Source organism: Scyliorhinus canicula, chromosome 2, assembly GCF_902713615.1.
Source record: "Scyliorhinus canicula chromosome 2, sScyCan1.1, whole genome shotgun sequence".
Classification (NCBI taxonomy): Eukaryota; Metazoa; Chordata; class Chondrichthyes; order Carcharhiniformes; family Scyliorhinidae; genus Scyliorhinus; species Scyliorhinus canicula.
In genome coordinates, this window is record NC_052147.1 from 49,798,726 (window position 1) to 49,820,482 (window position 21,757).

Consider the following 21,757-nt stretch of genomic DNA (forward strand, 5'->3'; position numbering starts at 1 on the left):
ATAAACTCAGAAATGACAGGAATGGAACTAGAAAATTGAGGAGTTGATATAATAGCTGACTGATCTATTTGGTTGATATATGTTAGGTTCCGCAGGTAACCCTGTAATAAGAGCTGGAAAGCAAGACTTGACGTCTTCAAGTTCAAGTTTATAGTGTCCCGACAATCACTTCTCCATCATCACCACAGTGCCACCTGTATCCCCTTTATATATACATATGTGCAGTCTATCAAACAATAAGTGTGGTCTATTGAACAATTAAAGCTCAAATTTTAACTCAAGTACTGGAAAACATTAACTATTTCCTAGCATTATACTGGGTAGTATGTTGGAAATCTACCCCATATAATTTTTTTTAAACCAAAACTTCAAATGACATTTTCACAATGATGCTTTTTGCAATAATTGCCAGTCATTGACTGCTACAGTTCAAACTTGGTGATGGTTCTATTTAAGACTTAGAGACGGGCTCTCAATTTCTGAATGAAATATCCCGATCTTTTGGCATTGATGCCGTGGCCGGGATTCTCCAAGCCCACGCCGCTCGGAGAATCGGAATTGATGGCGAGATGGCCGGCGACGCCGGTCCGATGCCGGAACGCAATTCTCCGGCGATCGGAGAATCAGCGGCAGTTGCAGGCGCACAATCGATGCGGCGCTGGTCGGCGGCCATTGAAAGAGGCCCCCGTGGCGATTCTCTGCAGTCGACCGGCCGAGTTCCTGATGCCGTGGTTCAAGTATTGCTCCACCTAGCGTGAGCTCGGCGTCGCAGCTGCGGTGGCTGCCCTGGTGGGTGGGCGGGGGATCAGTCTCCGGGGGGGGGGCCTCCACGACGGCCAGGCCCGCGATCGGGGGCCACTGATCGGCGAGCTCACGTGATCTGGGGGGGGGGGGGGGGGCAACCTTCTTCCGCACAGGCCCGCTGTGTGGCTCCGCCATGTTGCGCGGCCGGCTGCCGCGCACATGCGCGGACCCGCGGTGAACAGTGCAGGGCCGCGTATGGCAGCTGGAGCAGCGCGGAGCACTCCAGTGCCATGCTGGCCCCTCTGGGCAACAGAATTGCTGGGCCAAGAGGCCCATTGACGCCAGCGTGAAACACTCCGGTGTTTGAGCTGGCGTCAACACTTAGCCACGTTTTTAGAGAATCCCACCCCATATTTCAATGCGATTTCACTGATCATTGCTGACATTATGGTGGAGGTTTGGGATGAGCCTCTGGAAATAAATTCGGGCAATCTTATCACCCGAGAGGTTTTCAGGAGGGACTGAATTTTTACAAGGTTCTCCCCTTCTCACTTTGGTGAAGCAACATGGGAAATGGCATAAGCTCACTGACATTGTTTCCTGGAGTTTATATGACTGATTGACTGAAGTTACAATGAGAGAGTAGTGGGTAAATCATTGTAATTCACCCCCTTCCCCTTCTTCAAAATTATTTTAAACCACAGTTACATTGTGTGAATTGTTTTTGGTGACTGCTCGGGATATGATGAAATATAATGAGTGCTGCAGTGAAAGAGAGGTACAGGGAAAACATACAAATGAATTCAGAGAATGCTTTTATCCTTGCGAAGGAGCTGATCTGAATGGTACAGCAAGGAATGTAGACTGATTGCAGATTTGATTTATCTGTAAAGGCATGATCAAAAACTGTGATAGCACTTGAGGCTAATTTTCATGTTTAAAAGGAAGGACACTTGGAGGCTTTTGTGCAAAATAACTGTAAGAATGCATTTAAAATATCCCAGTATTTGCATGACTTCCATATTTGACATGTTTGACGGTGATGTGCGCTCCTGGAAATGGTAATGTTCACTTTTGTTGTGCAATTACCTAACACAGTTCTGATCTATTTAAATGTGTCATGCCGTGTATGCCTTCTTGAATATGCTTAACTCTTCTTAGTGTTGCTTCAATTCTTCAAAATAAATGCAGATTAGAGTAATTTAGATGACGTTTGTTTTTGCCTCACTGATGTGGTGCCGAGAACATATTTTCCATTGTGCTTGATGTTATGTACAGACATAGGAGGTTGATGGGCAGGAAAAGACCACCTAATCTCTCACGCCTGTTTCACGCCATGTTGCCCGCAGTATTATGAGCAAACACTTGCTCTCTGTCCTTACCGTCCCTGCACCCTGCTCTCCTGTAAACTCCTGGGAGAGGCAAGAAACCCCATGGCCAATAATGAAAAATGTACTCTCAAAAATTCCTTTCCTACCCCGTCAAGTGATCGAGACCATTTTAGGAGATCACTTGGAGTAAGTGTTATCTATAATGGCTCTTACTTTCCATCTGATGCAATCTGTGCGCCAGTTAGGAACTGGCCCAGCTCCTTCTTATAGGTTTGCAGAGAGTTAGTATCCAAACCCCAGCCAGCAATGTTACGCTCAAACCTAACCAAGCATTTGATACCAATGGCTATTGAACTCGACATGTGCCTTGACAGAAGAAATTGGATTTTCACAATCTACAATTTCCGGTTGTCCAAAGGGAATTCACCATGGATCGTTTTGGATTGAGAGAAAAAGAAAAAGGCTCCTCTCACATCTGGACATCTGAAAGCACTTTATGATGGTGTATTTCTGAAGTGCAGTCACTGTTGCAATGTAGGAAACACTGTAGCCAGATTGTACACAGCAAGATCCCATTTTGAAGTGCAGTCACTGTTGCAATGTAGGAAACACAGCAGCCCAGATTGCGCACAGCAAGATCCCATTTCTGAAGTGCAGTCACTGTTGCAATGTAGGAAACACAGCAGCCCAGATTGTACACAGCAAGATCCCATTTCCGAAGTGCAGTCACTGTTGCAATGTAGGAAACACTGTAGCCAGATTGTACACAGCAAGATCCCATTTCTGAAGTGCAGTCACTGTTGCAATGTAGGAAACACAGTAGCCAGATTTTACACAGCAAGATCCCATTTCCGAAGTGCAGTCACTGTTGCAATGTAGGAAACACAGCAGCCCAGATTGTACACAGCAAGATCCCATGAGATAATGATCATATAATCTGCTTCAGTGATGCGGCTTGAGAAATAAGTATTGGCCAGGCCACCGGGGTAATTCCCCTGCTCTTCTTCAAATGGTGTCATGGGATAATTTATATCCACCTGAGAGGGCAGACAGTCCCTTGGTGTGGCATCTCGTCTGACGGTGCAGCACTCCCTCAGACCTTCAACCTTCTGACACAGGGACGAGAGTGCAATGACTGAGTGAAGGCTGACACCTACTTGATTAGATTTCTCATAATCCAGGGCAATGTGTCAGTGAGCTGAAGTAATTCCGAGCAGCTGATATTGCCTCCATAGCAAGTCAAGGCGGATGATGTGATTCCATTGCCTTTTGCAGTTAAGCTGCCAAAAGAAATTAATTATGTTTTCCAGATTACTCTGTCACACACAGATTCAAAAAAAAGAATTTGATGTGATGATTTAATGAATTGACTATATAGGCTTCCATCTTGAGAAATATTTTTAGATTTGAATGAAAGCAATTCAGTGTTGTTATTTGTGGGTTAGATCTTTAGGTTTTCATCACATCAACCACAGATAAGAGCATCTCTGATTGCTTCTTTGTAACACTCCACCGACATCCCCCTTCCGTATCCCAACCATTCCTTCGTCCCTCACCCCCGGAAAAAATAAATACCCCAGCTGACTACAACTACACGTTCAAATCCTCTTTTGCTGCTTTGTTTGTCATAAGATTCCTGCAGCTATTGATTTTTTTTAACTACATAATCACCCCATCATTGATGCCCTGGTCAACTATAAAACCATTACTCTCTCTCACCCTCATCATTACCCTAGGCATGCCTCTCTTTGCCACTTCCTTGAGTCCAAGGATGCAGTAATGGTGGATAACTGATTTAATCAGTCGTTGCCAGACCTGGCTGGACCACATAAAGCACTATTAGATCCTACTCTTTCTTCATAAGAACATGGGAACAAGAGCAAACCATTCAACCCCATTGAACTCTGCCATTTAATACCTTTTGCACCCACTATCCCATGGCCCTTTACGTTAATCAGAAATCTATTAATCTCTACCTTAACCATACCCAGTGCCTGGGCTTCCACAGCCCTCTAGGGTAAAGAACTCCAAAGATTCACAACCTTCTGTGTAAAACAATTTCTCTTCATCTTGTTTTAAGATTATGCCCCCTGGTTCTACACTCCCCAACCAAGGGACACATCTGCCTGCAACTACCCTGTCTATTCCTTTAAGTATTTTGTAGAAACTGCTTTCTTCATTGATTCATGGGATGTGGGCATCACTGGCAATGTCAGCATCTGCTGCACATTAGAAATTGTCCTTGAAAAGGTGTTGGTGTGAGTTGCTTATTGAACCAAGCCAGACAATTTCAACACCCACAGTGCTGTCAGGGAGGGAGTTCCAGGTTTTTGACCCAGTGACAGTGAAGGAATGGTAATATTTTTCCAAGTCAGTCCAATTGGAGGGGAACTTGCAAATGGTTGTCTTTTCATTCACCCTCCATCTTGACTTTCAAGGTGGTCGAAGTCATTGGTTTGGAAGGTGCTGTCAAAGGAGCCTTGGGGAGTTGCTGCAGTGCATCTTGTAGATGCTAGACTCTGCTGTCCCTGCGCATCCTTAGTGGAGTGAGTGAATAAGTAAGGTGATGGATCAGGTGCCAATCAAACATGCTGCCTTTTTCAGGCCGGTGTCCAAGCTTCTTGGATGTTTTTAGAGCTGCGCTTATACAGGGAAGTGCAGTGCATTCCATTACACTCCTGACCTACACCTTGTAGATGGTAGACAGGTGTTGGGGGGTGAGTTACTGCAGAATTACCAGTCTTTGACCACAGTATTTATGTGACTGACCAAATTAGGTTTCTGATGAATGTTAACATTCAAGGTGTTGATAGTGGTGGATTCAGCTATGGTAATGCCATTGAATGATGGTGATTTATGGTTAGAGTCTCTTTTATTGGAGATGGTAAATGCTTGGGAAGTGTGTTATGCAAATTATACTTGCTACTTCGCAGCCCAAGCTGAATGTCGTCTTGGTTTTGCTGCATGCAGATACAGACTTCTTCGGTAGCTGAAGAGATGTGAATGGTATTCAATACTGTGCAATCATCAGCTAATATCCCTACTTTTGACCTTATGATGGACAGGAAACCATTGATGAAGTAGTTGAAGATGGTTGGGCCTAGGACACTACTCCTGCGGAGATGTCCTGGAGCTGCGATATTTGGCTTCCAGCAGCCACAACCACCTTCCTTTGTGTCAGGTATGACTCCAAGAATTGGAGCGTTTTCCACCTGATTCCCATTGATATCAGAGCTCCTTGATGCCTGGTCAACTGCTGCCTTGATGCCAAGGGCAGTCACTCTGGAATTTAGCTCCTTTGTCCATGTTTAAACCATGGCTGTAGTGAGGTCTGGAGCTGGGTTCCCCTGATGGAACCCAACTGGTCATCTGTGAGCCGATTATTGGTGAGTAAGCTCCGTTGATAGCACCGTCGATGATGCCTTCCATCACTTTGCATGCTGCCTCTCAGTGACATTACCCAAAATCATAGCGTTAATTTTCACATGCACACTGACGACATTCAGCTGTATCTTGCTACAGCCTCTTTTGACTCCACCACTGTAACTAAATGTCCGTCGCTTAATCAACATGTACTGGAGGAGCAGAAATTTCCTCCAATTAAATGCCGGGAAGATTAGAGCCATCGTCTTCAATCCCTGCTGCAAATTCTGTTCCCTTATTTGCGACTCCATCCCTCTCCCTGGTACCAATCTAAGGCTGAAGCAGACTGTTTGCAACCTTGGTGCCATATTTGACCTGAGGTGAGCTGTTAGCTATAGTGCCATCACTAAGACTATCTACTTCTGCCTGTGTAATATCACTCAACTCTGCTTCTGCCTCAGTTCATCTGTCAGTGAAATATCCATACGTGTGTGCCCCCGAGGGTTGACCATTCTAAAGCACACCGAGTCCGCCTCCCACATTCCACTCACTGTAAACAAGAGGTCACCTGCAACTTTGTTGCCCATGTCCTGAATCACACAAAATCCCGTTCACCCAATACTCCTGTGCTCGCTAACTTACATTGGCTTCCATTCAAGCAAGGCCTCAGTTTTCACATTTTCATCCTTTTTTCAAAAAAAATGTTTTTATTGAGTTTTTGGCATACAAAACAAATATGAACAAAAAGTGGGTGTTAAACAAGAGAGTATAAGAAGTAAAACTAAAACTATTTACACATAGATTAGCTTTGGCTATTTACATAGATACATCACAGTTTCCCCTTTATTTTTAAAATTTCTGTCCTTACAGTGTTTGCAGTGGTGAGTGTGGTGCCCTATGTTTCGCTTCCCACCAGTTTTCCCTTTGCTTTTCTTCCCCTCGGTTCAGGTTGTTGTTGCACCCCCCCCCCCCCCCCCCCCCCCTCCTTACTGTGCTGCGGTTACCCCCTCCTGATCTTTGGCTTCCTAATTGTTGGCTACAAACAGGTCCTGGAACAACTGAGTGAATGGCTCCCATGTTTTGTGGAAGCTTTCGTCCGACCCTCGGATGGCGAATTTAATTGTTTTCCATTTAGAGAAATTCGGTTGGAAAGCCAGTCTGCAGCTTTGAGTGGTGCTGCTGACCACCAGCCGAACAGGATTCTACGGCGGGTGATTAGGGAGGCAAAGGCAAGGGCGTCCGCCCTCCTCCCCGTGAAGAAATCTGGCAATTCTAATACACTGAAGACTGCCACTCTCGGGCATGGCTCCACCCTCATCCCCACCACCTTGGACATTGCCTCGAAGAAGGCTGTCCAAAACCCAGCGAGTCTGGGGCAAGACCAGAACATGTGGCATAGTTGGCCGGGCCTCCTTGGCACCGTTCTCATCTGTCCACCACCTCCGGGAAGAACCTGCTCATTTGGGTTCTGGTCAAGTGGGCTCTGTGTACCACCTTTAGCTGTATTTGGCCAAGCCTTGTGCATGTGGAGCTGGAGTTGACCCTGTGCAGTGCTTCGCTCCAGAGTCCCCACGCTATTTCAAACCCCAAGTCCTCCTCCCACTTCTTCAGGGGCTGGTTTATCTCACTGGGCTAAATCGCTGGCTTTTAAAGCAGACCAAGCAGGCCAGCAGCATGGTTCGATTCCCGTATCAGCTTCCCCGGACAGGCACCGGAATGTGGCGACTAGGGGCTTTTCACAGTAACTTCATTGAAGCCTACTCGTGACAATAAGCGATTTTCATTTCATTTTCATTTTTCCTTTGCCTCGTCCAGTTGGGTGTTGGCCCCCCTTAGCAGTCGTCCTTACACATCACTGCCTTTCCCTGAGATGTCCACGTCGAGCAATTCCTCCAACAGTGATTGTAGTGGCGGTCGTAGATACGTCCCTGTCTCCCGTTGTAAGAAGTTTTTGATTTGTAGATACCTAAGTTCATTTCACCCCGTCAGCTGGAATCTTTCAGTCAGGTCTTCGAGCGTTGTTAACCTGCTGTTGGTGTAAAAATCCCTAACTGTCAGCTTCCCCCCGTCCTGTCTCCACCTTTTGAAGGTGGTGTCCATAGTCATCGGTGTGAACCTGTGGTTGTTGTAGATGGGGGCTGTCATAATCTACACACAAGTGTATGATGGTGCATAGACACACCGACTGACACACTGAAAGACCAATCAACACACACAACACAGCAGCCAATCACCAGTTAGGGCACGGTCACTATAAAGCCAGAGGGCTCTAGTTTTCCCGCTCATTTGGGATGCAGCCTCTGAGACAGACAGAGCCCGCAGTCAGTAGCACAAACATCCACCATGTGCTGGCAATGTAGGCTGGTCAGGTTAGGCATAGGTCTTCAGTCAATCTAACATAGTGTTGACCCACAGTGCAAGTATGTTTAACAGCTCTTAGTTAAATAAAATAGAGTTGTACTTCTACAAGTGTTGGTAGCCTGTCTATGTTACTGCTAAGGTAAACGCCGTCTCCACAGATCCAGAGTACCCAACATATCAGTGGCTTTATCGGACATTGCTGTTGCAGTTGGTTCCACGACTGGCGTGCTGCTACCACCATCGGCCTTGTTGAATATTTATTAGGTGGGGATGGGAGTGTCATCGTGGGTATCACGGAGGGAGGTCCCTCTGCAGAAGCCCTCCTCCGTAAGCACCCACCCGGCTTCTGGTTCCTTTATCCACCCTTTTATCCTCTCCGCGGTCGCTGCCCAGTGGTAACATTGCAGGTTTGGGAGGGCTAGGCCACCCAAGGATCTCATTCTCTGCAGTACTCTCTTTGGGATCTTTGCATTCCCAACCCCCACCGATTACATACGCCATAATCAGTTTATCCAGTGAGTTGAAAAAGGCTTTGGGGATGTAGATCGAGATGGATCTAAACAGGTAGAGGAACCTGGGCAGTACGGTCATTTTGATCGTCTGCACCCTCCCTGCCGGGGAACGGTGTTCCATCTCTGCAGGTCCTTTTTAACTTCCTCCGTCAGGCTGGTCAGGTTTCAATTGTGGACCCCTGTCCAGTTGTGAGTGATTTGGATCCCCAGGTAGCGGAATTTGTGCCGGACCTGTTTTAAACGGCAGACCCTCCAGCTCTGCCCCTCCCCCTTTGCGGGTTCACCGGGAAGATCTCACTTTTGCTCAAGTTAGGTTTGTAGCCTGAGAAGGTTCCAAACTCTTTCAAGAACACCATGATTCCTTCCACGCTGCTTCGCGGGTCCGACATGTAGAGAAGCGGGTCATCTGCATAGAGCGAGACTCTGTGCTCGCTGTCTCCTCTCCGGATTCCCTTCCAGTTCTTTCCCGCCCTCAGTACGCTCACTAATGGTTCGATCGCTGGGGCGAACAGCAGCGGAGATAGCAGCCATCCGTGCCTTGTGCCCCGATGCAGCTGGAAGGACCTAGATAGTGGCATTTTTCTGTAAGCTCGCCGTGGGGGCGTTGTTCAGGAGTTTCACCCAGGAGGTGAATCTTGTTCCAAGCCCAAACTGCTCCAGTACCTCTCTGATGTACTTGCATTCGACTCTGCCAAAGGCCTTTTCTGCATCCAGGGAGATGATGACCCCGGTGTTCTCTCCCCGATGGACTCATGGGGCGGGATTCTCCGACCCCCCCGCCGGGCCGGAGAATCGCGTGGGGGGGGGGGGCGGCGTAAATCGCGCCCCGCTGCCCCGCGGGAATCACGTTGCGCCTGTTGGGGGCAGTTTGCAGCTACCCCCCTGCTGATTCTCCGTCACTTGATGGGCCGAGTGGCCACCCGTTTTTGGCCGGTCCTGCCGGCGTAAATCAAACCAGTACGGGACATGGCTCTGTGTGCGGCCTGCGGAGTCCTCTGGGGGGGGCGTGGGGGGATCTGGCCCCTGGGGCCCCCCACGGTGGTCTGGACCGTGATCGGGGCCCACTGATCCGTGGGTGGGCCTGTGCCGTGGGACACTCTTTCCCTCCGCGCCGGTCACTGTAATGGTCCGCTATGGCTGGCGCGGAGAAGAACTCCCCCTTCGCATGCGCTGGCATTCCCGCGCATGCGTCAACTCGCGCCGGCCTGCGGAGGCCCTTCGGCGCTGGTTGGTGCGGCGCCAAGCTGTTCGGCGCCGGCCTAGCCCCTGTAGGTGTGGAGGATTCCGCACCTTCCGGGCGGTCCGATGCCGGAGTGGTTCAGGTCACTCCATGGCGTCGGTACGGCCCGCCCCGCCAGTTAGGAGAGAATCCCGCCCATGATCACGTTCAGTAGGCGTCTGATGTTCGATGTTAGCTGTCTACCCTTGACAAAGCCCGTCTGGTCTTCTGCAACCACCTCTGCTACGCAGCCCTCCAGCTTTTTGGCTAGGATCTTGCCAAGTATTTTTGCGCCAACGTTTAGAGACGAGATGGGTCTGCAGGAACCGCATTCTATTGGGTCTTTGTCTTTTTTAGGTATCAGCGAGATTGAGGTTTGTGCTAGTGTAGGCGGCAGTGTAGCCCTTGCCAGCGAGTCTGTGAATATCTCCCACAGGTGAGGGGCCAGTGCTGTCGCAAATCTTTTATAGAAGTCCCCCAGGAAACCGTCCGGTCCCGGCGCCTTCCACACCCGAATGGAACTAATACTCCCAGTTATAGCAGTGCTTCGAGGCCCCGTTTCCTGTCCTCCCCCACGACTGGCATGTCCAATCCACCAAGGAACTGTTTCATCCCCAAGTCCTCTGCTGGGGGCTCCCTGGTGTATAGCCCCTGGTAGAAAGTCTCAAACGTTTTGATGCCTTGTCCGGTTCTGCTACTAATTTGCCTCTGGTGTCCCTGGGGCGGCATTCTCCCCTACCCGGCGTGACGGAGGGTGCCGGCGTAGCGGAGTAGCGCCAACCACTCAGGGATTCTCCCACCTTTGGGGGCCAGCCCCGCGCCGGAGCGGTTTGCACCAGAAGACTGGCGCAAAAAACCGGCGCCCCCGGCAGCGGGGCTGGCTGAAAGGCTTCCGCCGGTCGGCGCATGGCCGCTGACGTCACTGCCGGCGCATGCGCGATGTGGGGTTCTCTTCCGCTTCCGCCATGGCGGAGGCCGTGGCGGCCGCGTAGGAAAATAGTGCACCCAGGGCACTGGCCCGGAGTCTGAGCGGGGGGCCCTGATCGCGGGCCAGGCCACCGTGGGGGCACCCCCCGGGGTTCGATCACCCCCCCGCCCCCCCCAGGACCCCGGGGCCTGCTCGCTCCGCTGATCCCGCCGTTCCAGAGGTGGTTTAAACCTCGGCGGCGGGAGAGGCCTCCCAGCGGCGGGACTTCGGCCCATCCGGGCCGGAGAATCACCGCAGGGGCATCTCCGATCGGAGTGGCGAGATTCCTGCCGCCGCCACTTCCCGGGTGGCGGAGAATCTCTGCCACGGCGGGGGTGGGATTTTAGGCGGCCCCAGGCAGCGGGGTCGGAGAATTTCGCCCCTGATCTGTGCTAATTCCCTCTTGGCTGCCTGCTTTCTCAGCTGATGCGCCAGCAGGCGGCTGGTGTGCCAGCAGGCGGCTGGCCTTGTTTCCACGCTCATTTGGGTCCCCCATGCCTGGAAGAGTAGGTGCACTGATTTCCTTGTTGCGAACAGATCAAAGTCCATCTGTAGCTTTTTCAACTCCACCAGCTCAGGGCCTCGGAGTATCAGCTGTTTAATTCCAGTATGGAATCGACTAGCTGTTGCCTGGCCGCCCTCTCTTCCCTATCTCTTCGTGCTTTATAAGCAATAATTTCACCCCTGATCACAGCCTCCAGCGCCTCCCAGAACGTGGAGGGTGAGACCTCCCCATTCGGGTTATTAGGGTGGCAGGGTAGCACGGTGGTTAGCACTGTTGCTTCATAACACCAGGGTCCCATGTTCGATTCCCGGCTTGGGTCACTGCCTGTGCGGAGTCTGCACGTTCTCTCTGTGTGTGCGTGGGTTTCCTTCGGGTGCTCTGGTCTCCTCCCACAAGTCCTGGACATTCTGAGTTCTCCCTCTGTGTACCTGAACTGGTGCCGGAATGTGGCGACTAGGGGCTTTTCACAGTAACTTCATTGCAGTGTTAGTGTAAGCCTATTTGTGACAATAAAGATTATTATTATTATTAATGTACTCGTCTGTGGACTGTGATATTTTCTCGCAAAAAGCCTCGTTGGCCAGGAGGGCCATGTCCAACCTCCATAGGGAGCATTGTGCATGGCCTATCGACAACCTCGCATCCATATAATATGGAGCATAGTCGGAGATTACGATTGTGCGACTTCTAGCCCTGGAAGCACCGATTTCCTCACTACAAAGAAGTCAATCCATGAATAGACGTTCTGTACTTGGCAGAAGAAGGAGAACTCCTTCTCCCCTGGGTGGGTGAATCGCCATGCCATTCCCGTACCAGCCTCCCCTGACAGGCGCCGGAATGTGGCGACTAGGGGCTTTTCATAATAACTTCATTGAACCCTACTCGTGACAATAAGCGATTTTCATTTTCATTTCATAGATCCACCGCCCCATCTGCTGCATGAATAGGCATGAATAGTTTCTTCGCCATGTTGGAGGTCTTTCCAATTTTGGGGTTCGTCCTGTCAATCTGTGGATCCTGTACACAGTTAAAGTCCCCCCCCCCTCCCCACACCGCTGATCAGTCGGTGCGAATCTATGTCGGGGATTCTCCCGTGGTCTTCTTTATAAACTCCGTGTCGTCCCAGTTGGGAGCGTACATGTTAATGAGGACTACCGGTGCCCTGTCTAGGACAGCACTGACTGTGATGTACCGCCTCCCTGGGTCCGTAACGGTCTTTATCGCCGTGAACATCGTCCGCTTATTTCGCAAAATGACTACCCCCCCGGCCCTCGCCCCACAGCAGGAATGGTAGGTCTGTCCCACCCAGCCCTTTCTTACCCGCAGTCAATCCTTCGCCCTCAGGTGTGTCTCTTGGAGGAAGACTATGTCGGCTTCATGTTTTTCAGATGGTGAAGACTCTGGATCTTTTCACTGGGCAGTTAAGTCCCCCTGACATTCTAGGTGACTATCCTGATGGGTTTTTTTGTCCCCCCCCCCCCCCCCCCCCCCCCCCCCACCCCCCAGCTCCTGTGAGGCCCACCATACTTACCTGGTGGATGTGCCCCTGCACTCGGACTTTCCTTTGTCCAGGGGCCACCAAAATGGCCGCCAATTGTGCGTTCGCCATGTGGATGAATCCCTGCACTCCGGGGTTTCCTTTGTACAGGGACAATCCCAAGCAGTTGCTTGCAGCTCCTTTTTTGTTTCCAGTCACCACATGTAGCCTATTGTAGCCAGTCTAATGCCCTCCCATCTTTCTTCACCTATTTCCCCCTTATGATGTCTTCCCTCTCCCCAACCCCCCGTCTTGTTTGCCTTGTGTCGCGACCAGCCTTACCATCTCCTTATCCGGTGGCCCTGGTTCATTGCAGCCCTCTCCAGATCTTTAATTGTTGCTTCCTGGGCCTCCAGTCGCCTTTCGGCTTTGTCCAGAGCCACCCGCATGGCCGCCAGAGCTTCGGCCACCAGAGCTTCACCGCAGCTTGTATGTCAATTTTGTTTCTTCTTGGTGTTCCTTTAACTCTCTTGAGAGGAAGATCCTCCACCCATCCCCTGTATAGGGCGGGGGGGGGGGCATCTCGTGCGGTGAGTGGGTTCCTGTCGCTGTGGCAAAGTCCCGGGTTCCGCTGCCTCGTGCACCAGTCGGTTCAGCCGATTGCTGTTTGTCCAGGCTTTTTTCCACTCCTGGTCTCCACTTCGGCATCCTTACTACTTTCTTTGTTTTATTAGTGGTGTGGGGATGATTTGTATTGTTTGCTGGTGTTCTTCGAGCAAAAGGTGCCTATTTTTCAGGGTCACAGGAGGAGAGCCCCTGATGTGCGATTTCTCAGCCTATCCCCATCACCGGAAGTCCTTTCATCCCTTTTTTTAAGTTCCTCCCTATCTCTGTAATCGTCTGCAGCTCCACAATCTTTCATGATATCTGGATTCATCTCATTCCAGCCGCTTGAGCAGTCCCAATTATAATTGTTCTGGTGGACCGACCTTTAGCTGTCCAGGTCCTAAGATCTGAAATTCCATTCCCCCCCCCCCCCCCCCCCCCCCCCCCCCCTTACAGCTGTCCTCCTCCTTCCTTTACGATGCTTTTTAAAACCTTTTTTCACCGAGATTTTGGCCATCTGCCGATTATCTTCCTATGAGGCTCAGTGTCAGACGTTGTTTCATAATACTCCTGTGAAGTGCCTTGCAATAGTTTATTCCATTAAAGATGTTATATACTAGTTGTTGTTCCAGAGAATGGTGGAAAAGGGAGAAGAAAGGGTATGAGTGGCACGGTAGCATAGTGGTAGCACAGTGGTTAGCACCGATGCTTCACAGCTCCAGGGCCCCAGGTTCGATTCCCAGCTTAGGCTACTGTCTGTGCGGAGTCTGCACGTTCTCCTCGTGTCTGCGTGGGTTTCCCCCGGGTGCTCCGGTTTCCTCCCACAGTCCAAAGATGTGCGGGTTAGGTGGGTTGACCATGCTAAATTGCCCTGAGTGTCCAATAATGTCAGCTGGGGTCATTGAGTTGTGGTGATAGGGTGGAGGTGTGGCCTGAAGTGGGGTACTCTTTCCACTGCGGACTCGATGGGCCGAATGGCCTCCTTCTGCACTGTAAATTCTATGATCTCTGATCTATGAGGAGTGGGACTAATTGGGCAGTTCTTTCAAAGAGGGTAGAATGGCCTCTATTTATATGATTCATTGAGACATAAAATGCTTTATGCACCAGTATTATTGATATAATTCACAGACAAGCTTTCCAACATGTTAAAGATTTCGATAACGGAGTATGAATTACATTTGAATAGATTTATGGCTGACCCATAAAATTTGACTTTGTTGTGGAGAGTGCAATCATAGTTCAGCCGTCAAGGTGAAGGCATTGCCTTCAGACTTCCTGACTTGCTCGCCTGGTCTGAATGAGCTTTTGTCACAAAACCTTTCTAATTTTGTTGAAAGGTTGTTCTTTGCTAAGCGTTGTGGGTCAATAGGAATCTCGCAAGAAATCTTTTGTTTAATAAACAATGGTTCTAATTTTTTTATTCTAGGCACCCAGCGCCGTCGGTTGATTCCAGCCCCTCTGCCCGACACTTCCTCCTTGGGAAGAAAGCCAGCCAGCACCACTGGGCAATGGGTGGACTTGCCACCTCTGCCAGGCACCTTGAAGGAGTCATTCGAAATTAAGGTTTACGAGATTGATGATGTGGAACGGTTACAGAGACACAGGCAGGAGGAGACTGAGGTCAGTACATTTAGTACAACAAGTTTAGACAATCTAAATTATGGTATCAGTGAGGAATGGCTGCTTAAATAGAGACAGAGCACAATTACATCCAGGAGATTGACTGCAATTAAATTACTATAATTATTAATTTTACAACGCATATGTTGGAGTGCCCTTACAAAGAGGAGATAAAAATAATTACTATTCACAATTAATCTTGCTTAGCCAGGAGAGGTGGTGTAACTGAAGAAAATCTATGAATATATTATGAATGAACCTTTACCGTCTTTGCCTGCTTTATCAAACTTTATAGCCGTTCTATGCCAGGATCATTAACTCCTTTACAGATGAGGAAAGGTGTGCTCTTTGAAATTATAATGCATCAGCAGTATTATAATCTGATTTGTTCCCAATTAACTAAGGATTATGCACAATATCTACGGTCATCTTTCCACAGACTTTGCCACCTTAACTTTTTTTTTCCCCCTTTCTTCCTTGTCCTTTGTCATTAATGCCGTAGGAACCTTTCCAAGATGTTGACAAGGTGAGGACCTCTTGCAGATTTCTTGCGCTCAATCCATTTTGTTCCCTTTGTGACTTCATCAAAATGCTTAAAACTTAAAGAGTTGGAAAATTCAAAACAATTTGCAGCTATTCTGTTTGACCTGCAACAGAGGGTGATTTTTGTGTGTGCCGACAGGGCCTGTTGTACGTCAACACGAAACTGAAGATTCTGGAGAAGCGACAGCAACGCATCAGGGAACTAAAGGCAAAGCATGAGTTATTGATAAAGGAATTGGAGGATACAAAGAGCAGGCTTATGATGGATCCTGAGAAGTGGAAATCAGAGTGTAAGTACACTAGATAGCATTCTCTACTAACAAAACAACAGAACGGGCAAGGGGACATAGATGTGCATTCTTTATATCAATGCAAAGTTGATTTACTTTGCAATCAAAATGCAAATCGTAACTTAAGCAGAAAATATACAATGTTATGCTGGGTGTGAAATATGCACACATGTATCGAACCCCAGGAGGGAAACTGAATAGGTAAAAAGGGCATGCCTAATTGATTCTTTGGTTTTGGAAAATCATCATGTCATGGACTGGTGAATTCAGGTGCAAACCTCCGTCTTAGTAAGCATTCACTTGTCAATACGTAAGGAGCAAACTGAGGATTTTATGTAAATATGATCAATCTGGTAGATTGTTTCACAGTGGAAGAGCTCTCATGCAGACATCAACAATGAGCAGCAAAGAGAACAGTTTAAACATTAATACTGCATGTAAAGTGGACAGTCAAACATTCTTAATCCAAGAGATCAATTATGATTTTGAAAGAGAACTCTGAAATCTGCCAAAGCTAAATTCTGCAGCTTTTGTTGAGATGTCTCAGTGGATTCCTGGTTCTTCACTGTGGAAAAATGTTAGTTCTGTTTAATAACTGCAAAAAAATAAATATTGATGCTTGATTCAAGAGTTACGGAAGGGTAAAATGTCCTGCTGCATCAATAATCGGCCCAAGAATCTGTGGGCCCATTGTGATGATGTAGGAGAGGTTGAGTAGGCACCTGTGTGCCTGACATTGCCAGATTATACAGGGTTAACTACTTACCTTCATGCCAAGAGTAGTCCTTGTTACAGTAGGGGGTTTTCTCGGCAGTCTTAAATGGGCTGAGACAGTGGGGGTGATAAGGGATGACGGCAGAAAAATCCACCAGACAGCCTCATGAGAATTTGAGACAAATGATTCTGCGATCTGGCAGGCCATAACTCAGATTGTACACCTCAATGGTCTGAATCTGAAACGACCTGGATACGAGTTTGTCATATCAGACCAGATTTTGAGTGGTTAGGGAATCAGGTGCTATGAGGTTTCCAGTGGGGAAGCAGTCCTCCCTCCTCGGAACGTCTTTGGCCAAGTTTGGGACGGATGGTGGTATCGCTTCCTGCAGGCACCATTGAACAATCCCTCTTCCGATCAGGTATTTTCCTGCCCCTTCCCGGGATTCTTCTGCCAGAGTTATCTGCCACCTCCTCGACCAGGGGTTCCAAGGAAATTCAGACCAATCTGTTGGATGAAGCCATTGTTAATATAGCATTCATTGAAGCTGCCCTGATAACTCAGTTGACTTGGAAAGTAGATGAGCCATTAAGAACAGGAACATTCCAGGTTCAATTCCCAGTCTGCAATTAATTAGGCTCCAAGGCGGTGTAGTAGTAATGATGGTAAAGCGAGCTTAGAACATAGAACAGTACAGCACAGAACAGGCCCTTCGGCCCTCGATGTTGTGCCGAGCAATGATCACCCTACTCAAACCCACGTATCCACCCTATACCCATAACCCAACAACCCCACCCCACTTAACCTTACTTTTTAGGACACTACGGGCAATTTAGCTTCTCTCAGTTGTTTCACTTAGTTAGCCATTAACCATCTGTAAGGCTTGACATTGGCTTGTGCACCTGCAAAACCTCAGTGAATCAGTGAGCTCTCATGCTTTTTATTATAAATGTTTTTTATTGGGTTTTTGAACAAAGTGTATTTGCCGTTATGTACACAGGATATGATATATCTATATATATATATATTTTATATATATATAGATAGAGAGAAGAGAAGGGAACACACAAACATATCACAAAAAAAGAGAAGTAATAATAAGAAACAAATAAAAAATCAAATAAAGTAACAGATAAGGTATTATGCACCAGCTCAACAGCAGCAACTCTGTACACTTGGCAAAATTATTTACAACACATAAGTAGGCATCTGTTGGTTTGGGGGGGGGGGGGGGGGGGGGGGGGGGGGGAGAGAGACTGGGGGGGGGGGGGGGGGGCGGGGTAGATATACATTTGTGTGCCGGAGAAACAATTACAGAGGGCAATACTCAAATGGGTCTGGTGTTGGTGTTGTCACTTGTTTCTCCCGGACGGATTTCACTGCCGTTGTCAGCTCTCATGCTTTTTAGATGGCACACATCAGGATTAAGTAATAGGCCTCAGAACCTGATGAAACATGTCGAAACATAGCACCCAGCTGGAATGGAAAAGGGTCCTTAACAAAATATTAAAGAATTGTGATGCATTGATCGTATTTATCTTACAAACTAATAGTGAAAAGTAGTGTTGCTAATTTAATCTGTACGGAGGGCAGTGCAGAAGGAGGCCATTCGGCCCATCGAGTCTGCACCGGCTATTGGAAAGAGCACCCTACCCAAGGTCAACACCTCCACCCTATCCCCATAATCCCACCCAACACTAAGGGCAACTTTGGATACTAAGGACAATTTAGCATGGCCAATCCACCTAACCTGCACATCTTTGGACTGTGGGAGGAAACCGGAGCACCCGGAGGAAACCCACGCACACACAGGGAGGATGTGCAGACTCCGCACAGACACGCAATATATTCTACTCCCTGTTAATGATTAATCAATGGATGAGGCATGCTAAGTCCCTTTATGTAACTGTTGCGTGGAAGATGATGAATTCAAACATATTTACACCAATTTATATATGTATAAGAGCCTTTATTTCCATTGTCATTGGTCTTCTGCTAATTGGCCTGGATATACTGCATGGATAAAGAATAAAGCTAAATAGAATAAATAATTGAATGATGTTTCCTGCACAGTATAGAAAATATTTCCTTCAGCAAGTGATTCTACAAAGGATTTACTCTTCCAAGTTATCTTTTTTTAAAACTACCCCATGATTTTGTATTTTAAGAAAGGATTATGTAGAATTTCTAATGGGGGGAGGGGGGTGTTGCCTGGCACCTGCTATATATTCAATAGAAAATTAGCAGAGCTACTGAAGGAACGGTTGTAAATGGTTAAAAATGTTCCTTTAGGACTTGACATCACAGGTGTGTAATAAATCCATGGAGGCAGAAAGAAGTCCCTTCACCAGAATCTCGGGTGGGATCTCCGACCCCCCGCCGGGGGTCCTCCTAATTCTCCCGCCCCCCCAAAAAAACCTTCCCGGCGTGAGTCGCGCCACCTGCCTTGGAGAATGGCGGGGTCCAGCTTGACTCAATGGCCGCCGGGGCTGCCCGAAAGCTCCGGCCTGCGATGGGCCGAAGTCCCGCCCATTCTAGTCTATTGCTGGTCACGCCAGCGTAAATTGGAGTAGGTCCCTTACCGGCGGTACCTGGCGGCGCGGGTGGGCTCTGGGGCTCTTGGGGAGGGTTGGGAGGGGGGGGGGGAACTGGCCCCGGGAGGTGCCCCCACAGTGGCCTGGCCCACGATCGGGACCCACCGATCCGCGGGCGGGCCTGTGCCGTGGGGGCACTCTATTCTTCCGCACCAGAGGCTGTGGTCCTCCGCCATTCCCGGTGCAGAAACAAATCCCTCTCCGCGCACGCGGGCATGACACCAGCACACGCTGGCGCTCCTGCGCATGCAACAACTTGCGCCAACCGGCAGAGGCCCTTTGGCGCGGCACCAAGCCCCTTTCCCGCGAGCCGGCAGGGCGCAAACCACTCCCGGGCGGGCCTATCCTCTGAAGGTGCAGATGATTCCGCACCTTTGGGGCGGCCCGACGCCAGAGTGGTTCACGCCACTCTGTCCCGCCAGGACCCCCGCCCCACCGGGTAGGGGTGAATCCCACCCCACTTTTTACTAACAAAACCAACAGCAGTACAACCAGGTGCATTCAGCTTGCGATCTACACTGGGAGTGCAGAGGATTTGACACTCCCTGTTATATATAAAGAAGAGGTTCCCTGATTGGCCCACTAATTAGGGAACTCGTATTCCAATTGGCCAATCCCAAAGGCCTGTTCTAAGTCATTATAGGTTGATATTGGTCTTTTGCCAAAGTTACACTAGTATTGGCTTGGTGCAAAGTGCGTAATAAAAAGGAATTGAGCCCATTTTTATCTCACCTCTCCCGTACATATGCCAAAAGAGGAACCTTACCATACACTCTGTCACGGTGAGTCGGGGTGTTGCCGTTGACCAATGCGTTTCCAATTGCCAATCTCAGCTGTGTCAATGAGCAGAGGTTAAGGACTGGAGGAACAGGTGAAATCCTAGCCATTTGTGCCTGCTCTCATGCACCATTTAGTGGCTGATTACAGAAGACTATTGTCAGAGAGTGTGTCATGCCAACTCCTGCTGCAGATTAGTAAGTAGCTAAAGAGAAGGCAAGAAATGCATTTAAAAAAGGGATAAAGAAAAAGAGACTGACCGTCCACAGATGCTTCATATATTTGTTTAAAATGCAAAAGTCATGGTTTTGAATTACAAATCCTTGTGCACTTGTCATCTGTTGTTTGCTTGAACTGCTTCCACTTTCTCTGCTAACAGTCGAGGTTGACCTGGACCTGGATAAAGAGTCCCTCGAGTACCTGGAGGCACTGGAAGAGGTAACAGAGGAGCTTGAACAACGTGTCAACCTATGCAAGGCAAGGATAATGATGGTGACCTGTTTTGATATTGGCGTGATCGCTGAAGTGAATGATGGACTGAGGGAAGTGCAAGTTTAAAGACGGCCACTACTGGGAAAGCATAAAAACCAGGTCATTACACCGTGAAAGCAGCCAGCGCGTGAAGCAAAAAGATTTTTAAGGAATTGGGTTTGTGGGGAGTTTGGCAATGTGGAGACAGAGGAAGGTGGCAGAGAATGTTGAGAGAGAGCTGATGTGGTGGCAGTGAATCTTGATGGTGAGCTGTGTAAATCAATACAGTGCCTCAGAGCTTAAACAGAGTGAAAGCTTAAACTGTTCATGCGAACAATTTCCTTTCCCTGAAGGAAGAAAGAAGGCAACAGAAACCAAGAAGAACAAAGAACTGAAAAACCTTAAAGTGCCTTTTAGATCCACTTGATTTATTTGCATTGGTGCTAGTAAAGAAACCAGCATACCTAAGTAAACACTGAAACAAATTGCTTATTTTATATTGTATATTGTATTTATATGACATGTAAAAAATCCATTGTAGCAAAGCAATAAGTAAATTATGTTCACATCTCGGATTTTGCCTTCTTGTTTGGAGAGCCGTTTATATGTTTTCGATTGTGGAATATTCCCACAAGCATTAATATTCCACCTTATTCTGTTTTGTCAGCGTTTTCTTTTTGAAGTTTCATTAATTGAGGCATACTATAAAATGAAATGATTTTTGGGAGATGTTTTTTATATGGAACCTTGTCTGTTTTTGAGCCACTCCTTTGTACACACTGCTATTGAAGCAGAAGGGCGGAATGAAATTCCTAGTTTTTTAAACCAGTCATAAATAAATCAGTAGAGAGGTCACTGTGCCCAATAATGGGATGTAGTGCTAACAGCAGCAATCCAGTGTCACCACAGAGTGACTCTGCATAGTGAATCCAATATTGTAAGTTATTGACGATGAAATTTATATACTCTTTTTTAGAAACCAAAAACAGGTTTACAAAATAATAACAGTATTGATTTCTGAAACGATTAATATGTTGTTTAAAAATATTGCATCTCAGGATTCTGCAAAATAGCAACAAATTTGATAGAAGAGCTATTTGAACATTGCATAAAAGTTTGTGTAAGTTTTTTTTTTCTTTTTAGTACTGGACAACAGCAACTATTGTGATGAATTATTGCCAAACAAAAACAATTTTGCGTGAAGAAATAATAAATACAGTATCGCAATTCATTGTGAATGGTATTTTCTGGCCATTTTATTTGTAAAAGGTTTTTTTCAGAATCTTTGTATAAATGTATATTATGGTAGTTGCATTAGCTTTTACTCTGTGAATAAATGACATGTCCACTGGTGTTAATGTTTCTGTTTCATAGTTCAAATTTTACAACGAGAGAGCATTAAGATACATATTTAATATTGCACTGACAATCAAAGATGATACAGCTTTTTAAACCTATGTCTAGTTCTAGTTAAACTGTATTTTTTTATCTATTGTGAGTAACTGGAACAAAGTAAAATTCCTGACCACCTGAGATTAAGCTGAGATTAAGATCTGGGTGGAATATTCTGTTCCCCTCCCCCCGCAGCGTGTTTTATGGCAGTAGATGTGCCCCATCCTTGGCCAGTGATATTCCAGTCCAGCTGCTGTCAGTTTCCTG

The 21,757-nt window shown here is 47.7% G+C and overlaps 1 protein-coding gene across 3 annotated transcripts in view; it reads left to right on the plus strand.

Moving 5' to 3' along the window:
* The window catches only part of kif26ab (kinesin family member 26Ab), a 267,250-nt gene extending 245,799 nt beyond the window's left edge, over nt 1–21,451 (plus strand). For all 3 annotated transcript variants that reach the window (XM_038777909.1, XM_038777918.1, XM_038777931.1), the window contains 4 exons: nt 14,515–14,708; nt 15,211–15,234; nt 15,391–15,541; nt 20,007–21,451. In XM_038777909.1, coding sequence (XP_038633837.1) covers nt 14,515–14,708; nt 15,211–15,234; nt 15,391–15,541; nt 20,007–20,185 — 548 coding nt within the window. In that variant the 3' untranslated portion in view covers nt 20,186–21,451. The remainder of the gene's footprint in view (nt 1–14,514; nt 14,709–15,210; nt 15,235–15,390; nt 15,542–20,006) is intronic.
* Nucleotides 21,452–21,757: the final 306 nt, after the last annotated feature.